This window comes from Ostrea edulis, chromosome 3 (assembly GCF_947568905.1).
Source record: "Ostrea edulis chromosome 3, xbOstEdul1.1, whole genome shotgun sequence".
Taxonomy (NCBI): domain Eukaryota; kingdom Metazoa; phylum Mollusca; class Bivalvia; order Ostreida; family Ostreidae; genus Ostrea; species Ostrea edulis.
Genome location: NC_079166.1, coordinates 89915789 through 89940309, shown reverse-complemented (window position 1 = coordinate 89940309; position 24521 = coordinate 89915789). Strand labels below are relative to the sequence as shown.

The following is a 24521-nucleotide window of genomic DNA, read 5'->3' as shown; positions in this document are numbered from 1 at the left end:
GTACCAACTTATAAAGCACTCTCCCACTAACAGGTACCAGATTATAAAACTCTCTCCCTCTAACAGGTACCAATTTATAAGGCATTCTACCTCTAACAGGTACCAGGTTATAAAGCACTCTCCCTCTAACAGGTAACAACTTATTAGGGACTCTCCCTCTAACAGGTACCAACTTATAAAACACTCTCCCTCTAACAGGTACCAACTTATAAAGCACTCTCCCTCTAACAGGTACCAACTTATAAAACACTCTCCCTCTAACAGGTACCAACTTATAAAGCACTCTCCCTCTAACAGGTACCAATTTATAAGGCACTCTCCCTCCAACAGGTACCAACTTATAAGGCACTCTCCTTCTAACAGGTACCAACTTATAAAGCACTCTCCCTCTAACAGGTACCAACTTATAAGGCACTCTCCCTCTAACAGGTACCAACTTATAAGGCACTCTCCCTATAACAGGTACCGTTTGACGTCCCTCACGAGAATATTTCACTCATATGGAGGCGTCGAGCATTAATATGATATCAATAATTGAATTAAATGCGCGCAACAATTCAATTGAAGAGAGCATTAATTCATTTAATGCTTGCATTAATTGAATTATTGCTCTCTTCAACTGAATTGTATCGCGCATCAATTCAATTAATGCGCGCTCACCAATTCAGTGGAATGATTAATGCTATCAACAAATCAAATAATGTGCACAATAATTCAGAATTGAAGATATTTATTATTTGCGGAGATATGTAATGGATTTGTTGCTCGCATCAGATGAATTGATGATATCTTCAAATAATTGAATATGTCTTATATTATTTGAGTTTATGTTAATTTGGAGCTCAACAGTACAAAGTTGATTGTATATTTCTTGAAATTAAAGAATTCTAGATACAGTAAACCAACTATTTTTCGGGAGCGATAAAACTTCGCGAGATTCGCGATAACCTCATTATCGTGAATACATCTAGTCGTGAACCAGTCCTTGAACGTCTTTCACAGGCCCGAAAACGGGTCGATCGCGAAAATTACTCGCCGCGATCCAGTTTACCGCAGGTAAATCGCGAAATAAAAGTAGCTACGAATAAAGTTGGTTTACATTAACTGAAGTGGTGGTCGTCACAATTATTAAGTAAAAACCACCATCAATTCGCGGCCCACAACTGAAATAAGTGACCACTGACAGTTAGACAACAGGTGAATTTTGTGGTGGACGACATTCCGCTTAAGTGCCATACAAGAATTGGCTTCCGGCACTTAAATTGAGTTGCGCAGCCAGATAATGAATGGCAGTCACCACTTAAATTAAATGGCGGTTGCCAGCTCATTTAAATGGCGGTCGGTAACTAAATCTATATCAATTCCCCATAGTACCTACCGATGTTCGTTCACAATACTAGGGATGCTTTATACTATGCGCAATTTTCTAAGGAAAATCATTGCATTTTTATTAATAATTTGTTTGTTCCTCAAAGACCCATCACCTCACATCTCTTTGACCCTTCCTGAGTATATGAAAGACTAGACGAAAAGACCATCAATCTTTCCCGACCCACTAGGGCCACCACGTGATACCTCTATGGCTTCAAACAGAATGCGTGGATTGATAAGTCTAGAAATGGAGAATCTTTACGATGGAAAGACGAAATGCATTATAGTACTCTCTATACATGAGATATATGTATGAAAAAATCAGACGACCTAAACAATACTTTCCGTATGACAAATCTCTTCTTTAGGTGAATTAACCAATACTTGTGAGTATCACAGAGCTCTTTTGTACATGGCATCGAGTAGCCCTTAGTACTCTCTACCTCAATCAATGAATACATTGTCCTTGCCATCCCTCCTAGAGTAGAAATAGGGACTCGAAATCTGTCCCGACCCCCGTGAGCCACCTGGTGGTACCACTACAGCCCAAAGCTGAATGCGGTAAGTGGTAGTCCTAGGGGTCCTCTACATTGCCTTGATGTTCCTTCTGCCTTGTCTTCAAGGATTAATGCTGGAAGAGGAGTCATAAAACCCCCTCTTTCATTACGAGAAACGAAAAATGTCAAAGTTCAGGTGAGCTAAACAATACTTCCGGGTATCCCAGAGCTCTTCTTTACATGGTAGCGAGTAGCCCTTAGTACTCCCTACCTTAATCAATGGACACATTGTCCTTGTCACCCCTTTTAGTGTAGAAATAGGGACTCGAAATCTGTCCCGACCCCCGGGAGCCACCTGGTGGTACCACTACAGCCCCAAACTGAAAGTGGTAAATGATAGTCCTAGGGGTCCTCTACCTTGCCTTGATGTTCCTTCTGCCTTGTCTTCACAGATTACAGCTCTAAAACCAGTCATAAAACTCGTGTTACACTTTTTTTTTTACTAGGTTATGCGCAATGTCAAAATCAGGTGAGCTAATGCACAATTTGTTATAACAGTCACAAGATGGAGGTAGTATTCACCAGATATTACAGAGAAAGTGTTTGTTTCATTATTTAATTCTGCTTCCTTACACCACTTGCTCAAAAGATTTCCTTTGTTGATTTCTTTTGTTACAAAGCAATGGTTATCACTCTTCAGGTGAGCTAATTTACAGAAAAGATTTTTGAATGCAATGTGATATCAAATGGATTGGCACATGAGAATAAGATTAGTCTTGAGATAATAAAGCACCCCACATCATATAGTTTTCCCTATCATATCAATCTATTCATTGGTACTTAATGACTGATTGTAATATTCTGGTGAGCTAAATTATCAATGTACACTTACTTTCGTGCATCAAAAAGATCAGAAAATGAAATGTGTGGTCAATTTTATTTCCTTTCATTACAAATTACTGATATAAATTCATTTCACCATTGGTGTACAATCTCTCATGTGAACTAAGTTGCCCATGAGTGTTGCGATTGACATTTATTAATTCAAAACATTAATTAAATTAAAATTTTCCTTTAGAATAGGTTTCAAATCAAATATTTTTCTATGAGTACTCTCAGTCCTTTGATGATTTTCCTTAATGGCTGCTAGCTTCTACGTGCTTATTTGGCTGCTCCTTAGTGGCTGATAGCTTCAACCTGGTTTAAATAAAGGACATTATTATTATAAGTACAGGCGAGAAGTGTATCAATTTTCTCATAATCAGTTAATACTGGAATCATTGAGAGGTGAAGATAACAAACAGTGATCAATATCATAACTCCTACAACGGTGAAGAGAACGAACAGTGATCAATCTCATATCTCCTGTAAAGGTGAAGATAACGAACAGTGATCAATCTCATAACTCCTGTAAAGGCGAAGATAACGAACAGTGATCAATCACATAACTCCTACAAAGGTGAAGATAACGAACAGTGATCAATCACATAACTCCTATAAAGGTGAAAATAACGAACAGTGATCAATCTCATAACTCCTATAAAGGTGAAGATAACGAACAGTGATCAATCTCATAACTCCTATAAAGGTGAAGATAACGAAAAGTGATCAATCACATAACTCCTATAAAGGTGAAGATAATGAACAGTGATCAATCTCATAACTCCTATAAAGGTGAAGATAACGAACAGTGATCAATCTCATAACTCCTATAAAGGTGAAGATAACGAACAGTGATCAATCACATAACTCCTATAAAGGTGAAAATAACGAACAGTGATCAATCTCATAACTCCTACAAAGGTGAAGATAACGAACAGTGATCAATCTCATAACTCCTATAAAGGTGAAGATAACGAACAGTGATCAATCTCATAACTCCAATAAGGAATACAAAATAAAGAGTTGAACAAGAGGTGGGATCAGGTGCCCCTAGGAGAAGTTAGCATCCCCTTTCAAATATTTTTTTTTAATTCACAGTGTCTGGTATAAGATATTAAAAGAAATAGAATAAACAGTACACAAAGTTAAAATTTTAACTTTGTGTACTGTTTATTTTATTTCTATATATATATATATATATATATATATATATATATATATATATATATATATATAGATGATTATATATATATAATTATATAATCCAAACTATAAGTAAATACATGTATCAACACAAGAAATAGTATAAAAAAGAAAAATAAGAAAGCCGAATAAGTGCATGACCACTAAACAAGTTCCCTATGAGTAATGATGTATTCTCAACATCAGAAATACAAAAAATGCCTATGACCAAATTTTCGATACTTCAAAAGATCTCCGAGGATTGATAAGCTCAAACACTTATAGTTATGTATAAAAATTATAATTCTGCTACCAAATGAAGACTAATACCATCATATAATTTTTATATCAAAAGAAACGAATGGTGATTATCACATGGGGATAAATTAATTCTATTAGTATGAAATGGAAAAATAAGCTAAAATATTTTACATTGAACAAATGTAATCTTCGCTGAAAAGTTGAACACTTATTATTTCATTTATTAAATTCATAGCCAAGATAATGTATTGCTGTATGTACGAGGTACATGTACCTGCGCTCTGATAACAACATATGATATATGAAATCATTATGTAAAATGATATTATATTGCAATTTAGACGATTATGTTTTACAGATACTTACCTGTTCCCACGCAAAATCAACAAATATTTTTCAAACCATAAGGCCATGATCAGAAATATTGCGCGGTTTGTTTTCAGATTGATCAGATATTTCATATACAAAGTACATATGTACTTCATAAAACTAATCACAAAATTAGATCCGTTATCAAACTATTGGTATTCCTGACAGATCTCGATGAAATAAAACCGTAGCTTCTGTAAATGAAGGTTATAAGAATTGTTTTTGATGTGTTAGATAAAAATTATATTGCAATTGCATACATATTCTTGTAGTCGGGTAGCATCATTATATGACTTATTCCTTTGGTAGACCGAGAGGATATTATATATTATGACATTTTTCATTTTGTATGAGTACTTTACAGAGTGATAGATCATAATTAGATTTGCATTTCTTGTCACATAAATGGATGAAACATTGACAAAGGATGACTATTTGCCAAATTTGGACCGATTTTTCGGTGCACAATGCCCATAGCACATATTAACCAATAGCTTATCAATATTTCTCGTTTTTCAAATTATCCACAGGGATCGGAAAAGGATTATTAATGTTTAAACATCGATTAAAGAACTATGTAAGCCAAGCAGACACAATATTTTTCGTTGGGTTACTGACCTGGCTGTTTATCCTGTTCCGGACACTTCTTTCCATCGAAACCACAAACCGGCTCATCAGGAGGCGCGTTCTGGAGACCCACTTTACCCTTCGGCCACCGACTAACTTCAGTTACATTCTTAATGCCCTTTGCATTAAAAAGATAAGAAATGGAGGTATTTATAGTATAATTTGAATATTACATGTAACATTCGTTATCGACATTATAAACCTTTGACATAAGAAATCGGTAGATGTTAACACCTAGGTGCAAAAATTCCTTCTCGATAACACATTTAAATTCTGGAATATATATATATATATATATATATATATATATATATATATATATATATATATAAGCACTAGAGTTCCAACAACACCTGATACCTCAAAGTGTCGGATCCACAACATGGATACAAGGTCAAATACAAAAAATTATACAAAGCACTAAAATGACCAACGACAGGAACAACCAGATTGTCAAATTTTCGGGACGACCGAATGTGGCCAATATCAACAGAGCATAATAACAAAAACTACATGAACTAGGCTGCTTATTCTTTGTTTTTGTTTGGAGTTGGTCCACTTTGTTTAGATTAGTGTAGTTGTAGTGCTGGATGTATGTATATGTAGTTTTTGTTATTATGCTCTCTTAATATTGGCCATATTATGTAATTCTTTTCGTTTGTCCTGAAGAAGGGACGGGTCGTTCCGAAAATTTGACAATCTGGTTGTTCGTGTTGTTGGTCATTTTAGTGCTTTATATATATATATATATAAATATATATATATATATATATATATATATATATATATATATATATATATGCAAGGTGAAGATAACGAACAGTGATCAATCTCATAACTCCTACAAGCAATACAAAATAGATAGTTGGGCAAACACGGACCCCTGGACACACCAGAGGTGGGATCAAGTGCCTAGGAAGAGTAAGCATCCCCTATATATACATAGACATGATCAGTACGGGAATGTCTGGTGTTGATTTAATTTCCTAGCTGCTTATTCTTTGTTTTTGTTTGGAGTTGGTCCACTTTGTTTACTTATTCAAACTTGTTATTTGCATTATTTCTCTCTCCAATTTTTGTTCATTTCATATCTTATTTTTATAGTGTTCATTCAGATACATAGTTTATTTTCATTATTAGTTTTTTGTTGTTGATATTGTTTTCTTATTATTATCTTTTATAAATTATTTATTCTTAATGCATAGTTAAAATAGAATCTCTCTGGGTACGAGTTAGCTTTACTATTTGTCAACGTAATATGGTTAACTCGTTCCGCTTGAGATTAATTAAGTCTATTTTCATCACTTCGTACATTTTGGATCAGCTCTTTGGACGAATAAGGCATGTCCTAATTCGTTCCGCTTTTAACATTGATTGGAAAGCCTAAAAACCAAAAAACAAGTAGTCTGCGTTGTAGATTTGTGTAGTTGTAGTGTTAGATGTATTTATATGTAGTTTGTGTTATTATTCTCTGTTAATATTGGCCACATTATGTGATTCTTTTCGTTTGTCCTGAAGAAGGGACGGGTCGTCCCGAAAATTTGACAATCTGGTTGTTTTTGTCGTTGATCATTTTAGTGCCTTAAATATATATATATATATATATATATATATATATATATATATATATATATATATATTACCCCCTCAAACTGTCCATTGATCTGAGATATTTAAAGAAGGTGCCAATAACGAATGAAAACATACCTCAAAATCCACTACTCGTTCACCTTCCCTAAAATATCTAATGGTGATAATTCTTGAAAACGTGCCGTTTTCTGACATATCTAGAACCTGGAAATCAAGATTTCTATCTCCCCGGGAATCTAGATTGACCTTTCCCGTCAAACCATTGATTTCCTCTGTAATGATAGAAATAAATAATACATGTAACCCGGCAGTAATGCCTTTTTTAAAAAATCGACAGAAGTAATGAAAGTTGAGATTTTGAAGGGAAAAAACCCGAAACAAAATGCATTACAAATACCTTCTTGCGTCAAAGTGGTGGCCATCTTAAATATATACTCCCCGTCATGTGGATTCTTCTTGTTTTCTTTCAAAATTTTGTCTGTTAGCAATGCCCATATGATTGTTGCATCATACAGATAGGGCGAGTAAGCATCAGGCTGAAATTTAAACGATAACTAATGCTTATATATAAACCTTTCATAACCAGGCTCTCACAATTTGCTCACACAAGCATGTACTTAAAAAGTACATAGTTTTCAGTGTTTAAGTGTTTGTTTTATAGTCAAATATTAATTTACGAAATGAACCATGCCAACAAGAAAAGGAAAAAAAAAAAAGAAAAACCAGCGCGTGTAAACACTTCATAAAAGGCATATAAATTTGTAAAATAGATTGGTGAGCGTAAAAAATGAGTTTCCCTCATAATGAAATGTTCTCAATTTTTAGTTAAATTAAAATAGAACGATGGCCCTTTTTTCAAAGAATGTTCATGTAAGATCTTTTAGCTAGAAACGCTATAATTTCTTTACATCTCCATATGAGTTAAGTATTCTCGAGAGGGACGTTAAACAATATTCAATCATCAATCTTTACATCCCATGTCTTGTAGCTTTTCTGGATTTGTATATGGTGTATTTTCATGATAGATAAGGCTTGCATAATTACTTATTGTGAAAGGCGAAGATAACGAACAGTGATCAATCTAAACTCCTATAAGCAATAATTGTCTTGTGATGTGTATCGCTTGAAATCTTAATCATAATATATTTTATAAAAAGGGCCACATTCGCTTCATTAATATACGGTTGTCTTCAAAATTTCCCCAATTGCCAACACAATTTTAACTGAAACAATGATGGCAAAATCTCCATTTTTCAGCATATTCTTTTTAGATCTATGGGTTTCTTTTATGACCAGATTTCATAATTTGTCAGAATAAACCAGGAGTGCTCAAACTTCTATTCTGATAAAGTATCAAACATGCATATCATGTTAAGATCGCCATTCGAGGTCAGTTTGTGAAAATGTAGAATTTCACGTGCATTACTCTGAAGGAGGTCGTTCTCTATAACTTGATGATAATACGAACACGTGATGATACCGATCAGTGTCATAAATCCTATAAAAATTAGAAATTTAACAGAAGGGCAAACACGGACCCCTGTACATACCAGAGGTGGGATCAGGTTCCTAGGAGAAGTAAGCATCCCTGTTGACCACACTTAAGAGCGAGGGTTCCGATTTAACTATGGAAGCTTCTCGCGGAATTAATACGAATTTTACGAATATCAATTTTCGCGTATAATAAGGAATAAAAAGTTTCAGAAATCAGAGTTTTTGCATAAAATATTTGTGAGTGTATAAGTAAATACGTACAAAACTGTAGTGAAAGACACTGACCCGAGTAAATTATCACTAAAAGGAATACATACCGAAGTATGCTGGTCAGGTAAATTCCAATTTGGATTCGTCATATTGCCATAATCAATAGCGACCTGTTTGAAGAGGTTCCAGTTTTCCTTTTCTAAAGGTTTCATCATAATCTACAATAAAATGTACAGATGATTATACATATTTACATGAAAAACATTTCAAAAACATACATAGCTAGATATTTTTCATTGCATTAAAACAATTGACATTTATCATACAGAAACCAAACAAAAGTATAATCGATTGACGTACGTGTAGGACTGGTTCAAATGCATCTTTGGCGATGTCGTCATACGAGTCGTTTCGACGCCAAACCCTGTCAGAGAACACATCATTCTCCATTTTGTCATAAGTGTAGAGCTATAAGTGTAGAGTGAATGATTCCATTACATCTAACTTACAAATCAAAGTTATTGTAGAGTGAATGATTCCATTACATCTAACTTACAAATCAAAGTTATTGTAGAGTGAATCATTCCATTACATCTAACTTGCAAATCAAAGTTATTGTAGAGTGAATGATTCAATTACATCTAACTTACAAATCAAAGTTATTGTAGAGTGAATGATTCCATTACATCTAACTTACAAATCAAAGTTATTGTAGAGTGAATCATTCCATTACATCTAACTTACAAATCAAAGTTATTGTAGAGTGAATCATTCCATTACATCTAACTTACAAATCAAAGTTATTGTAGAGTGAATGATTCAATTACATCTAACTTACAAATCAAAGTTATTGTAGAGTGAATCATTCCATTACATCTAACTTACAAATCAAAGTTATTGTAGAGTGAATGATTCCATTACATCTAACTTACAAATCAAAGTTATTGTAGAGTGAATGATTCCATTACATCTAACTTACAAATCAAAGTTATTGTAGAGGGAATGATTCCATTACATCTAACTTACAAATCAAAGTTATTGTAGAGTGAATGATTCCATTACATCTAACTTACAAATCAAAGTTATTGTAGAGTGAATGATTCCATTACATCTAACTTACAAATCAAAGTTATTGTAGAGTGAATGATTCCATTACATCTAACCCACAAATCAAAGTTATTGAAGTATGCTTGGATGTCTGGAATCGTAGAATGAACATGGTAACCATAGGTATCTAAATGTATGGGCTACTGTAGGTCATTGATTTTCGCTAGGGTCTAAATTTCGTAGTTTTCATAAAAAAACTAAAATTATAATCATCTATGAATATGAGACAGTGAAGCAACTCTATAATGACCTATTTTTAGTAAGTAACTTAAAATCACTTAATTTTTTTTCATAAATAACTGTAGAATCAATGATTTTCAATGTAAAACTTATACGGTACCAATTTCGATGCACCACATGCGCATTTCGACAAATAATGTCTCTTCAGTGATGCTCAACCAAAATGTTTGAAATCCGAAATAACAATGAAATTTTAGAGCTATTATAGCCAAAAACAGTGTGCCAAAGACGTGGAGTCAAATTCGTCCAAGGATAAGAGCTATGCATGAGGGAGGTAATCCTTAATTTTGAAATGAATTTCTAAATTGTATAACAGTAATTAAATATACATCCGTATTTTCAAGCTAGTAACGAAGTACTTAGCAACTGGGCTGTAGAGACCCTCGGGGACAAACAGTCCACTAGCAGAGGCCTCGACCCAGGGGTCATAATGTAAAACTTATACGGTACCAATTTTGATGCACAAGATGCGCATTTCGACAAATGTCTCGTCAGTGATGCTCAACTGAAATGTTTGAAATCCGAAATAACAATGAAATTTTAGAGCTATTATAGCCAAAAACAGCGTGCCAAAAAAGTGGAGTCAAATTCGTCTAAGGATAAGAGCTATGCATGAGGGAGATAATCCGTAATAAGTAGCTGTGGAATTACTGATTTTCAATAAGTAGCTGTAGAATTACTCATTCGTAGTAACTAACTGTAGAATAACTGATTTTTAATAAGTAACCGTAGAATTACTTATTTTTCATAACTAACTGTAGAATAACTGATTTTTAATAAGAAACCATAGAATTACGTTTTTTTCAAAAGTAAATGTAAAATCACTAATTTTTAATAAGTAACTATATAATAACATATTTTTGATTAGTAACTGTAGAATCACTTATTTTTCTGTAGAAGTATCTTATTTGATGTATTGCTTTTACATCTGTAATTATTGTCACAAATGGTCAATTTTGATTCACTATATACTAGAATGTTTTCGCATGTTCACAGACATGCATGGATTAAATTGATTTTTACGAAATTGCATCAATAGATATTTGTAGTCAATAAAATATCATCTGAGTGCGCATTATCATATGTTGATTGGAAGAAGTAAATCATGAATAAAATATCTTACATCACCATGAATGCAGAGGAATGCATATTCCCCATCGCTCATTCCAAGTCTATGGGCAATCAGCATGTATCTCCGCATATCTAACCAGGGCAACGCCATTACGACAACTGAAAATTAGAAAAGTAAAAGTTAACAAATATTGTAATATAATTTTTCTCTTATCTACTCGACTTGTGAATCATATAGATGTAGGATTACCTTTATAGACAGCGTATCATCTTACATATGCATGCTTATAACTGCCATTGGTACAGTATTCGCTCGCAACAGAGTTGAAGTAGGGAGATAGTGAACTGACTGTCCTTTCAAACGTTTTCACTTTTGGATGATTGTTGTACGAACCCGTGTTCAAAATCTAAGACATCTAATCTTATCAATATCTCAGGAATGTTAGGTTGTATAACTGAATGTTTTAATGGTTTTAATTATTAAATGCAGGAACTTTGGAATTCCTTTTACAAGATTTTGCATTCACTAACACTTTCTGGGGATGCTTTCATAAATTTTTTTTATCTGCTTTTAAGGTTAGATATAAAAAGTTAGAGTCACTGGAAAATCAATTCAAAATTTCTTTTAGTGATTTCATCTTGCACATAGATTTATTTGATTTAATATCAAACTTAATTAAGTATAATAATATCAGTGTTGATAAGATATTGTTTGCTATTTATTAAGCATGGTAATATCAGTGTTAATAAGACACTGTTCGCTATTTATTAAGTATGGTAATATCAGTGTTGATCAGACACAGTTCGCTATTTATTCAGTATGGTAATATCAGTATTGATAAGACACTGTTAGCTATTTATTAAATATGGTAATATCAGTGTTGATAAGACAATGTTAGCTATTTATTAAGTATGGTAATATCAGTGTTAATAAGATACAGTGCGTTAGTTATTAAGCATGGTAATATCAGTGTTAATAAGACACTGTTCGCTATTTATTAAGTATGGTATATCAGTGTTAATAAGATACTGTTCGCTATTTCTTAAGTATGGTAATATCAGTGTTGATAAGACACTGTTCGCTATTTATTAAATATGGTAATATCAGTGTTGATAAGACACAGTTCACTATTTATTAAGTATTGTAATATCAGTGTTAATAAGATACTGTTAGCTATTTATTAAGTATGGTATATCAGTGTTAATAAGACACTGTTCGCTATTTATTAAGCATGGTAATACCAGTGTTGATAAGACACTGTTCGCTATTTATTAAGTATGGTAATATCAGTGTTGATAAGACACAGTTCGCTATTTATTGAGTATGGTAATATCAGTGTTGATAAGATACTGTTCGCTATTTATTAAGTATGGTAATATCAGTGTTGATAAGATACTGTTCGCTATTTATTAAGTATGGCAATATCAGTGTTGATAAGACACAGTTAGCTATTTATTAAGTATAGTAATATCAGTGTTGATAAGATACTGTTCGCTATTTATTAAGTATGGTAATATCAGTGTTGATAAGACACTGTTAGCTGTTTATGAGTTTGTAACATGCACAGTCCCTGCTTGTCCCTTTGAGCTACTTTGGCAAATTGTAGGTAACAGATTTCTAGGGCAATTCAAAGCGTTTTGTGTGATTTTTCCTAGGCAATCACGTCAATATTTGATAGGTTTTGATGGTAAAGGTTGCGATTATCTTTTGTATGGTTACATATTTCCCCATTGTGATTTAGGTATCTGGTGAACAAGTGAAGAAAACGAACAGTGATCAATCTCATGAATTCTGTAAAGAATACAAAGTTAAGAGTAGGGTAAGCACGGACCCCTGGACATACCAAAGGTGTGTTTTGGTGCCTAGGAGGAAAGAGCATTTCCTGTTGGCCGAGCATACCCGCAATGAGCCCTATCGGGTATAGAATCAGTTGAGAGAGAAATAACTCACCATGTTCTGGTGATAATGGATTATTGCTACATAAATATGGAAAATTGACAATAGAGAAGCTGAATTCATCCCGTTTGTAATAAAGTTAAGTTGTTCGTTTGCCGTTAGCATCTTTATTCAATAAAATATCCAAATATGAAGCAGATGTGGAAGACTCTGTGTTGTTGTTTATTTTGAGTTAATTGGGATATATCGAATCGACATATGAATTAGAATGAGCATTGTTAAAATATAAAAGTTTTTATTTAGAAGCTTTTGAATAAATTCAGCCTCAAAAGAATACAAAACAGGTTAGCTAATAAATGAGCACAAAATGTGCATATGGGAATTTCAACAGACTGTTGGAAGACCTGATCACCAATGGCTACGTAAATATTGTCAATGAGGAATTCCAGCATCGCTTTTATAAAAAAATTAAAAGTAGTTGTGCGTAGAATCAGAGTGTTTTGTAAAACAATTTTTGGATGGCCGGTCACTAGATATGAATATTTACGTGTTCCATTTTTATTGAAAAATATATAATGTAAAAGGCATAGTCTTTAATTTATCGTATCTTTTAATCCTGTTTCATTTCTTAAATTTGCCATGTTGTTACATAAAATAAATTTGCAGATACTTTAGCGATGTGATAGACAATGTATGGTCAAAGAAATCTTACTTCTTGAATATCGTTTGATTTGAAGGAATATTTGCTCTATTTCTTTCTCTTCCATATCGTTGGAGACTTTAAAAGAGTTGACGATGGTGTACCAAGATTTACTCTCTTGTTCCCCGTTTTCGATAGATTCTTTCTCGGAAATAGCAGATGCCACTGCCCGGTATGGGTCCCGTTTGTCATACATTACCGCAAACTGTGACCACTTAAACAAAGACTGCATGTGGAACATCACTTTGGCTGGAAAAGAGTGAAGAATGATGAGTGACAATAGAGAAAAACACATACAGTAGACCATAGCGCTTTCTAATTCATATGTCTCACCTAACAAGATATATCCTTTAATGTCATGACTTTAAAACACTTTTATAATTAGTTTGATATATGATTTAGCTTCTTCATGGGTGTTGATCAGATAGAAAAAAGATGAATATAACGAACAGTGATCAATCTCATAACTCTTATAAGTAAAAAAAATTAAGATGTGGGCAAACACGGACCCCTAGACATACCAGAGGTGGGATCAGGTACCAAGAAGGAGTAAGCATTTTCTGTCGACAGGTCACACTCACCGTGGGCCTTCTCGATCAGGTAAGCAAAATAATCCATAGTCAAAATCAATGTGTAAAGAATAGCCTAATGACCGGTATAAAACACGTCGAACAGCATTTAAGCCAATAATAGGTTGTATTTACAAACTAGATCGTAATAACGACCATATAATTTGCAAAATGCTGACTTTAAACGAGACTGTTGAATCCCATGTAAAATCAACTTGTTTCTCAGTAGTCTGTCTTGATTTAAAAAATGATCATACGCAGAACAAGGTCTTGGGTATCGAATCAGTTGAGAGACATAAACACTGCATGGAAGATATGATGGAATTTTGCTACATAAATATGGGAAGTTGACGATGGGGAAGCTGAAATCATCCTTTTTGTCAAAAAGTTGAGTTGTAAGGTCGCTGTTAACATCCATGTTCAATAAGATATATAAGTACGAAGCAGACTCTGTGGTGTCTTTTATTGCATTCACTGGGATATATCGAATCAACAAATGAATTGGAAAAGTTTGTTGTTAGTAGATAAAAGGTCATAGATGCAAGGTGAAGATAACGAACAGTGATCAATCTCATAACTCCTATAAGCAATACAAAATAGATAGTTGGGCAAACACGGACCCCTGGACACACCAGAGGTGGGATCAGGTACCTAGGAGGAGTAAGCATCCCCTGTTGACTGGTCACACTCGCCGTGAGCCCTATATCCTGATCAGGTAAACGGAGTTATCCGCAGTCAAATATATCTAAATGTCGAGTTTGAAGGCTACAGCAAGAGATTTTTCTTCTGATGTAGAAACTTTTGAATAAATTCTGCCTCCTAAGGATATAAAACAGGTCAGCCGATAAAGGGTAATAATTCGTGCCCATGGGAATTCCAACAGACTGTGGGAAGAACTGATCACTAAAGACTACGAAGATATTGTTAAGAGGAAGGAACATCTTCTTTTTAATATCAACTTCAGAATACTTGTAATTAAATTTTGAGTCTTGTTTTACAATGTAATTTTTTAATGATTGAATACCAGATAATTGTGATTATTTCTTTTTTCCATTTTTGTTAAGCAGGTAACTGTCCATGATGTCAAAAGGTGTAGTCTTTAATTCATCGTGAGGAATGATCGTGTAAAATGTTGAAAAGTGATACATTTTGATATTGTCGACTTGAGACTAAAAGTTTTTAAATTTTTTTTTTAGAATCCATATTTGATTTACACCATTTCTGGCATATATTGTGGCACAATAGTTTGATTTTTCTCCTTTCTCGGTTGTTAACATTTCCATGAGTAGCAAAGATAGGGACTTGGTAGAACATTTACTGGATCCAGCAATGTTTCTATGTTTGTGAGGGTTTTAGTGAAGTTTAGGAATCCAGTATAGTTACGGTAACCCATATTCATTCGTCCCATTGTCTGGGATATTAAATTTGTTTAAATATGAAGCATGGTTTTGAAGAATTTTATCTTTTGAAATGGCAGTTGGATTATAAGTACTATTACCAAATGTAGAATTAATGTAAAGCTCGATTATAATAAAGTTGTAATAATGAACTTTAAAAACTAAGACGATGTTGGTACAAACTTTGTCAGTCGGATCCAAAACATATTCCTTGTTTAACCTATCTAATTCTTTTATTACTTCTGGTTTACTAAAAATAGAAAGATAGATGGTACGCACGTTTGGTTTGATGTGCCTAATACGTTATTTTAATATTCCTCTTATACTTTTTACCCATTCCAACAAAGTATCAATTTCTTGTTTTTCATATTTAGCCAATCGCCTGGCATAATAGAGATGCAGTTCTGTCGTCATTGGAAAGACTGGGGTTCTCTGAATTTAAGATTGTATGCCAACATGCTTGGTGAATCAATAAATGAATTGAAATTAAAATAAGTGATTTCAGGTCATTTTAAACTATATCAACATCACCATAAATGACATGTCTGGTTGGACTATAGTTGAAAAAAGACGAAGAATAAGAACACGTAGGTGTATTGTATATTAACACGTCTATACATAGGTATTGTAAAATATGTTTGTAATTTAAAAAGTTTGGATTCAATAGGAGATATATATTTGTTATCTTCACACTTTCAGATGCTGGAATACAAGTTAAAAGAAATTAATCTTTTATCTTGTTCCCCTGCACGTGAGACACACGCCCCATCATCAATATCACCTATTTATATAATGCCCGTAGATACAGCCTTGTTTGTCAAACGTGTTTAATGTTTCAAAAAATATAAACTTTCATAAAACTAGTATAAAATACTTAAATATTGATGTGCATCATTCCGATTACTAGTATAGGACTAGATATATACCTATGTGTGTCAGAAGTTGATTCCCCACAAAAATAAGAGGTTGATGAAAATCAAAATGGCACATTCCATAAAAACAATATTGAGGATCCCATAGTGGTCCCATACGTAGATCAGTGACCTTGGATGGAATAAGATTTGACAATCAGCAGGCCTATTATTTATTAGTTTACGGTTATTTTGTACACACAGTCAACATTAAATGACCTTTAACATTAACCGCTAATGTTACACAGAGTATTTTAATGTTAAATTTACATTAAGCATAATTGGCTCTGTATATCAGTTTAAATATTTTGGAACCTCTTTGTCAGCCATTCTAACATCATGTGAAATTTTCAAATACATTTTTATGATATATTTCCGTAAAATTTCAAAATCTCGTTGTATTTATGTTACATTCCTTATTTGTCCCAGGGGTTAGGATTAAAGTTCAACCTGGCCACCGGAACTAGAGAGTAGACTTTTCGGTAACACTAATTCATTTCTACTGGCAGATGACTTGTTATTGTCTTCGGAAGAAATAAAATAACACTCTTCTATCTTTGAGGTGTTTGATGCTATGTAAAACTTGGTTTTAAAGATCCAGTAACTTTGGAAAAATGAGACATTTTATATTTGAAAATACGGATGTATATTTAATTGCTGTTATAAAATTTAGAAATTCATTTCAAAATTAAGGATTATATCCCTCATGCATAGCTCTTATCCTTGGACGAATTTGGCTCCACTTTTTTTGGCACGCTGTTTTTGGCTATATTTAGCTCCAAAACTTCATAGTTATTTCGGATTTCAAACATTTCGGTTGAGCATCACTGAAGAGACATTATTTGTCGAAATGCGCATCTGGTGCATCAAAATTGGTACCGTATAAGTTTTACATATATATGATTAAATAGATAGATAGACAAGCATATCATGGTAAGTAATTCAACGAAAAAGAAAACAAATAACATGATGTATCCTATATGTATAATGTACGGTGGGAGAATGGTCCTGATTACTACATGTCAAAGGGAAATCAAAATGTTTGTTGTCGTACTTACGAAAGCGGTTTAAGGGTCCCAGAAAACGTACCAAAGTCGAGTACATTGTTTTATCTTGAAACTCTTCCTCTTGTGATACCCATCCAAATATAGGTGTATTCCAGTGTGACGCCAGAAGAGCAACGCCTCTCATACCTGAAAACAATTTTCGATAATTATACAATTATACACATGCACATGCTACCTGTTTGTTACAGTATGGTATGATTACATATGAACAATTCCTGATGTGGAAATCAAAGCAACATCATTATCTCTTTTACAGGTGCTGGAAATACAATCGAAGTAGAATGATGTATCATTATGTGTACATTTTAATGGCATTTGTTGTTTTAGATGTATCATAGTTTTTCCTATAAAATAACGGAATTGCAATTTCAAGGTTTATATTTTCCATCACTTAAACATGCGATATTGGATTAGTTATTCAGAATTAAGAATACTATACCTAGTGTACTATACTAAATATACTAGTGCATTTGTCTGCATTTCACAATTTTCAAACATTTCTTACCTGGTAGCTGTGGAACGTTAGCTCTCTGGGGAACATTAAGATTTTTCACCATAGAGCTACAGTTCTGTAGTTATTTACATGTCATTTGATAAGCATAAAAATTAACCTGATGCAGGAAATTTGAGAAGAAACTTGAAATTGAAAGTGTATAATAAAAATAAATAAGTTATTATTTAATACGAAGTGAAATAATAACTTTTATGTGACATGTCCATGTATTTTTTATGTACTTATATGTTCCTATTTTTACATAGTTCTGTTGACATTATACTACACTGTTCAGGGTCTGGGTTTACCCAAGCTGCTGTTTGGATGTTTTAAACCAATCAGCGTGGAACCTTTCTACCATGTGATCATTGTTCTTTGTTCTACTAGAAGGAGAAGCCACGCAAAATTTTGCTACGAAAATTATTGTTACCCACCATCCAACCCCAGTACTACCTCCTTTGTAATTGTTTTCTGCCTGTATTGTTCCATTACCCACCTGCCTGTAGTTTTTACATTACCCACCTTTTTTGTGGACAGGCAGGTTGTGTTGTTTAGATAACAGATTAGTTGATTCTCATATAATTTTATGTGATGTTTGTTGGGGGTCATGTTTTTGGCCCCCATATATCTTTATGTTAGATTTTGCTGGGGGTCAGATTGCATAATACTTATCCAAAGACGTTTACCAATGTTTTCTAGTCTTTTCTGACCCCCATTATTTTGTCAAGTTTCATTTTCGTCATTTTATTAATAAATGACATTTTTTCAATTCAACACTGTGTTACTGGTTCTGCCTGTCATGCCAAAAAACAAGCCTAGTCTACTTGGCAAGGTTAAGCTGAGGCTAACGGAACATAATTATTATTATTATCATCATATTATTATTATGCCTCATCTAATTCGCAAATAGATATAATGAATGATGCTTGTTTTATTTTAACAGAAAGAATTACACGTTGTCCGAGCAGAGATAAGAAGTTCCCTGAAGCCTATTACTTTAAAACAAACTCTAGACTGGAACACACACAATGGCACTTAACGCCTATTGGTGTGATTGTTTCTGGTAGAGATGACGCGGCGTTGAAGTCCATGATACTACCACAATATGCCACGTCATTTTCGTTTCAGTGATCGCATTGCACTCAGCGCCTCGTTGTAGGTCCTTTGTGTACGAACTCTAGGTTACGGTGAATTAGAACAAAGCGTGGATTTGAAAGATGGATATTTCTCAATTACTGACTACAGTGGAGCCTCGTTAATCCGGACAATTTGGTTTCCAGCAAAATCGTCCGCAAAAATGAAACGTCCGGATAATTGAATCGCATATTTTCTATCCTTACATAAGTAACCAATAAGTGCCTACTTTATTGATACATAGTGGACTAAACACATTCTATCATTGGATTTGACCATTTGCATTAGTAAATAAATTATGATAATGTTAACATTTACATGTATTTCAAAGCACTAAAATTTAATGTACGTGTTCAGTGTATTTGCCTGTGCTTACATTGTACATACATAAGATCCCTACAAATAAATATACAAAACTGTGTACCGTATGCACTAAAACAAATAATGAAGCACTTTATCTAACTATAAGTAAATAAATCATTAGTAACTAATATAATCATTTACACTTCAAACATTTCATCACACTTTTACTTTTTAAAGAGGCCGGTAATTTCCATCTGTCACGATTCACGGGTTCGGCGGTCTGTTAAAACAATCTTCATCGTCCAAAGTTGATATAAGAATTCCGTGATTATCACGTCAGTTGACAACATTCTTTAACCGAAATTCAATCTGCCAGAGTTTATATTTCTTATTCTATAATTATCCAAGACAATATCGGAGAACAAAATCATTTAAGCTCGTAATATCAAGACCTACTACTGCTTTGCTCTAGTCACGCGCACCTATTATTTTCATGATGCGATAATAACGGAATAAAACTCGGGTGAAACTAAAATTGGTACCGTATAAGTTTTACATTACAGGTACATACAGAATTTAATTGTCATTTTCCTTAAAATGGTAATTTTCTCACTTCTACCCAGAGTTTAAAAATTCGAAAGCAATAAAGCTCTACAACATCGTAACAAGAATCAATCGTACACAGGTACATTCTACATGCTTGACATTCTAAACGTTAAAACTTTATACTACATATATCAGGTCTTCCAACAGTCTGTTGGAATTCCCATGGGCACGAATTGTGCTCCTTTGTTAGCTGACCTGTTTTTATATTCATATGAAGCAGAATTTATTCAAAAAACTTCTACGTGAGAAGAAAACATCTCTCGCTGTGACCTTCAATTCGACTTTTAGATATATCGATGACGTTTTGTCTATTAACAATGATAGCTTTCATTCATATGTCGATTTGATATATCCCTGTGAGCTCGAAATAAAGGACACCACAGAGTCGTCCACTTCTGCTTCATACTTGGATATTTTATTGAAAGTAGACATCAACGACAAACTAACAACTCAACTGTATGATAAACGGGATGATTTCAGCTTCTCCATCGTCAACTTCCCACATTTATGTAGCAATATTCCATTATCACCTGCATATGGTGTTTATATATCTCAACTGATTCGATATGCAAGAGCTTGTTCTGGGTATAGTCAGTTTTTAAATCGAGATAAGCTACTGACAAACAAGTTGATGGTACAGGGATTTCAACAGTCTCGATTGAAGTCAGCATTTCGCAAATTCTATGGTCATTATAACGATCTAGTTCGTCAATACAACCTCGCATTGGGTCAAATGCTGTCTGACGTGTTTCATACCGATTGTTAAGCCGTTCTTGGCACACTGATTTTGACTGCGGATAACTCCGTTTACCTGATCAGGATATGGGGCTCACGGCGGGTGTGACCGGTCAACAGGGGATACTTACTCCTCCTAGGCAGCTGATCCCACCTCTGGTGTGTCCAGGGGTCCGTGTTTGCCCAACTATCTAATTTGTATTGCTTGTAGGAGTTATGAGATTGATCACTGTTCGTTATCTTCACCTTGCATATGCATGTGCATGAACATAAATGTATATTTTACGCCAATCAACAGTATAAAATCCAGAGCCTAGAAGTATAATCTACACTCTTTAGATTTGAATAAGCCGATATCAATTTCCGAATCAGTACAATTGATATGCGTAGCAGTTAAAAAAATTATCATTACAACATGATGTTTAATTTATTGATACTATTAGGGTATTGATGACTATAAAATAATATACTACAGATTTATTTACAAAATTCAACACTACACGCAATAAAGATCGTATGTGCGAAAATTGGCAATACAATGTCTCGATCGGCACGTGCTATCTAACGGATTTATCATCAAACAGCACCTAATTGGAAGGGGGTGTTGACAGGGTACAGGTAATCGCTTCAATTAGAAAGTTTGTCTTGTTTTCTTTATAATTTACGCCTTGCTAAAATTGTCCGACACAGACCTTCCCTAAACAAAATGACCGTCCGGATTAACGGTACAATTTTCAATGCATTATGTCGTTATAACGATCTAGTTCGTCAATACAACGTCGCATTGGGTCAAATGCTGTCTGACGTGTTTCATACTGTTTGTTAAGCCGTTCTTGGCACACTGATTTTGACTGCGGATAACTCCGTTTACCTGATCAGGATATGGGGATCACGGCGGATGTGACCGGTCAACAGGGGATGCTTACTCCTCCTAGGCACCTGATCCCACCTCTGGTGTGTCCAGGGGTCCGTGTTTGCCCAACTATCTATTTTGTATTGCTTGTAGGAGTTATGAGATTGATCACTGTTCGTTATCTTCACCTTGCATTATAACGTTTTGTAGTAAAAAGTGACTGTCCGGATCCGAAACGCAAATTTCCGGATTAATGATGCAAAATAATGTATAAAAATTCCGTTCCCTAGAAAAGTCGTCCGGAAGGTGAAGCGTCCGGATTAATAGCGTCCGGATTACCGAGGCTCCACTGTATAGAAAACTAACATCATTTGTTTCGATAAAATTACAAATATAGTATCTTCAAAAATGTTTCAACACATGTTCTATATATATCTGTACGTCTGTGTGAAAGCGTTATAAGAAACCAACGTTTTATGGTCGAGTGCTTTCTCTCCTATGTGATCGTGACTGGTTAACCTCATCACGGCGTATGGATACATTGCCCAAATTCAAAGATTCGTGCTACACAAGGACTTAGCCTCTAATTTGGGTTATTCTTTGAATTTAATTATCCAGTCAATATATTAAGCTGAGTTGCTACGAGAAAGGAAATGTGGGGTGGAGGTACATAGCGTAAACAGTTTATTCAGTTTAGTTTCAAATATACTGAATGGTAAAAATCCTAAACATTACCATTTTTGTGCTTGACCTAATTTATTATTATTCTTAATTTTCTGCCAAAATACCTTATTTTGCGTTCGTTTTCGAAAGATAAATACATGCAGAAATATTGAAATAGAAGTCCTCTCCTGTGGTTTTATAATGCAATGTATACACCCATGATACACCCTTGAATTCAGAAATTTCATGGACATCATTGAAAGTGAACTTTTTCCTTACATTATATATATATATATATATATATATATATATATATATATATATATATATATATATATATATATTAATTTATTTCCCAGAGCCTACTCTATAACAATTTTAAAATAACTAACCAATATAATAGGGCAGCTGCTAGGGATGGGGCCCTGACTAAACTCCCTCAATATAAGACAAAGTGTTTACTAAGGTACCACCAGGGTACATATTAACAAATTTAGATGTACATTCATTGAATACATATATTTCATTGCATGTCACAGTAATATTGTCATAGTTGACATTTAAATATATAGGCTATACAGTATTCATATTGTATGATGATCAATGTAACAATGAGTTTGTAGATTACAACAGTGAGATAATGTTAGATATAATAAAGCTAGGGTTTTCTTAAAACATAATACCACTCATGATGCCTCAGGGTCCACACACACAGAAACTAGAAACTAGACCCTAGGGCAGCCTAGCCGGGAGACCATTTTCTCCCAGTAGAGGTGGATTTATATCATACGTAAAACTACATTTACATAATTAAATACATGTTGTACGTGAACTATGTATACATATCGATTACAAATAAATACAGACATATAAATAGTAAGAAATATATGTATATTAATTAAAAGTATGTTACAATACTGATAATGTCTCGCACATTAATTTAATTTTATTAAAGTTTATCCGAAATTCCTAATATAATATCTATGAAATTCGAGTTATGAGTGTTACATTTCTTAAGTACTTTATGATATGTTAGCAATTCATATTTTATATGTTGTTTAACTCTTTCTTGTGTTTCATTTTTGCTATTGAGTCTACATAACATTTTGAATTTGTACATACGATAAGCAATGAAAGAAATTAAAATATTAAGGACTGATATTTTGTCATTTGTTTCCTGATAGAAACCAATAACAATATGTTTCCAGCTAATTTCAAATTTTAATGAGGAACTTATCAAATTCCAAATATCTTTGACGTTTGAACAATTAAATATTAAATGTTTACAATTTTCTGTTTCATTTGGACATGAGTTGCATTTACTGCTTATATCTTGACAGCATTTACTTAAGAATAAATTATTGTTGAGCAAGTTTTTCAGAAGTTTATAGTTGAACTCCGCAACCTTTTTATCAAAAATATTTGCAATTTTATGTCTATATATTTTTACCTATAATGATTTACACTGAATATGAAATTTTCTTTCATAGAATGACTGATAAATAGGTGTACGTGATTTTTTATTGCATAAAATTTTGTAAAATATTTTTGAAATACCTTTGCTTAAGTCTAATAGTTTGTTACCGTACTGAAAGCGAGGAATTATTGGAGAGTTTGTGATAAATGGAACAATATTGAAAGATCATATTTGTTGATAAATTCTCTAAATACTGAATATAAAATCTTATATTGACAAATCCAATTACTTTTGTATTTTAAATTATCAAGACACCATTTAGCAGGTTTAAGACCACTTGGGTCACATATATCTTTGACATAGAGCAGATTACTTTTACTCCAATCAGGGAAATATAGTGACTTACCTCTATATGTGAATAATTTATTATTCCATATTGGTTGTTGTAAGAATTCTGTAGCTGATAAATGCGTTTGTCTCTGTTTACATTTATTGTAACATATAAAAATTTGTTGATAGAAAATTGGAAATTTTTTGATTAAGCAATGATTTTTCAAATCTATTTCATTGGTAATTAGAATATATTTAAAGTAAATATTATTTTTCAGACATAAGGATTCTACATATGACTTTAATTTTCCCTTTGAATTTAGTAATTTTTCAACCCAAGATGCTTTTATTGACATTAATTTTGACTCAACGTCTATCACACCAATACCTCCTTCATTCATGCTACGTATTAAAGTATTTCGTTTTATACGATCTGTTTTATTCCTTAGGAACTTAAATATAAGTCTATTCATTGTTTTTATATCTTCTTTGCATGGTAATGAGAGAACAGAGATTCTATATAAAATCGTTGATCACGCAAGTTT

At 33.4% G+C, this 24521-nt stretch overlaps 1 protein-coding gene across 1 annotated transcript in view; it reads right to left on the bottom strand.

Annotated features, from left to right (window-relative positions):
* Positions 1–2791: 2791 nt before the first annotated feature.
* Positions 2792–24521, bottom strand: part of LOC125673730 (atrial natriuretic peptide receptor 3-like) — a 35113-nt gene continuing 13383 nt past the window's right edge. The window contains exons 3-11 of the mRNA XM_056159360.1: positions 17434–17568; positions 13511–13747; positions 10954–11060; positions 8844–8951; positions 8591–8701; positions 7177–7315; positions 6897–7051; positions 5181–5307; positions 2792–3065 (exon numbers count right to left, since the gene is read on the bottom strand). Coding sequence (XP_056015335.1) covers positions 3061–3065; positions 5181–5307; positions 6897–7051; positions 7177–7315; positions 8591–8701; positions 8844–8951; positions 10954–11060; positions 13511–13747; positions 17434–17568 — 1124 coding nt within the window. The 3' untranslated portion in view covers positions 2792–3060. The remainder of the gene's footprint in view (positions 3066–5180; positions 5308–6896; positions 7052–7176; positions 7316–8590; positions 8702–8843; positions 8952–10953; positions 11061–13510; positions 13748–17433; positions 17569–24521) is intronic.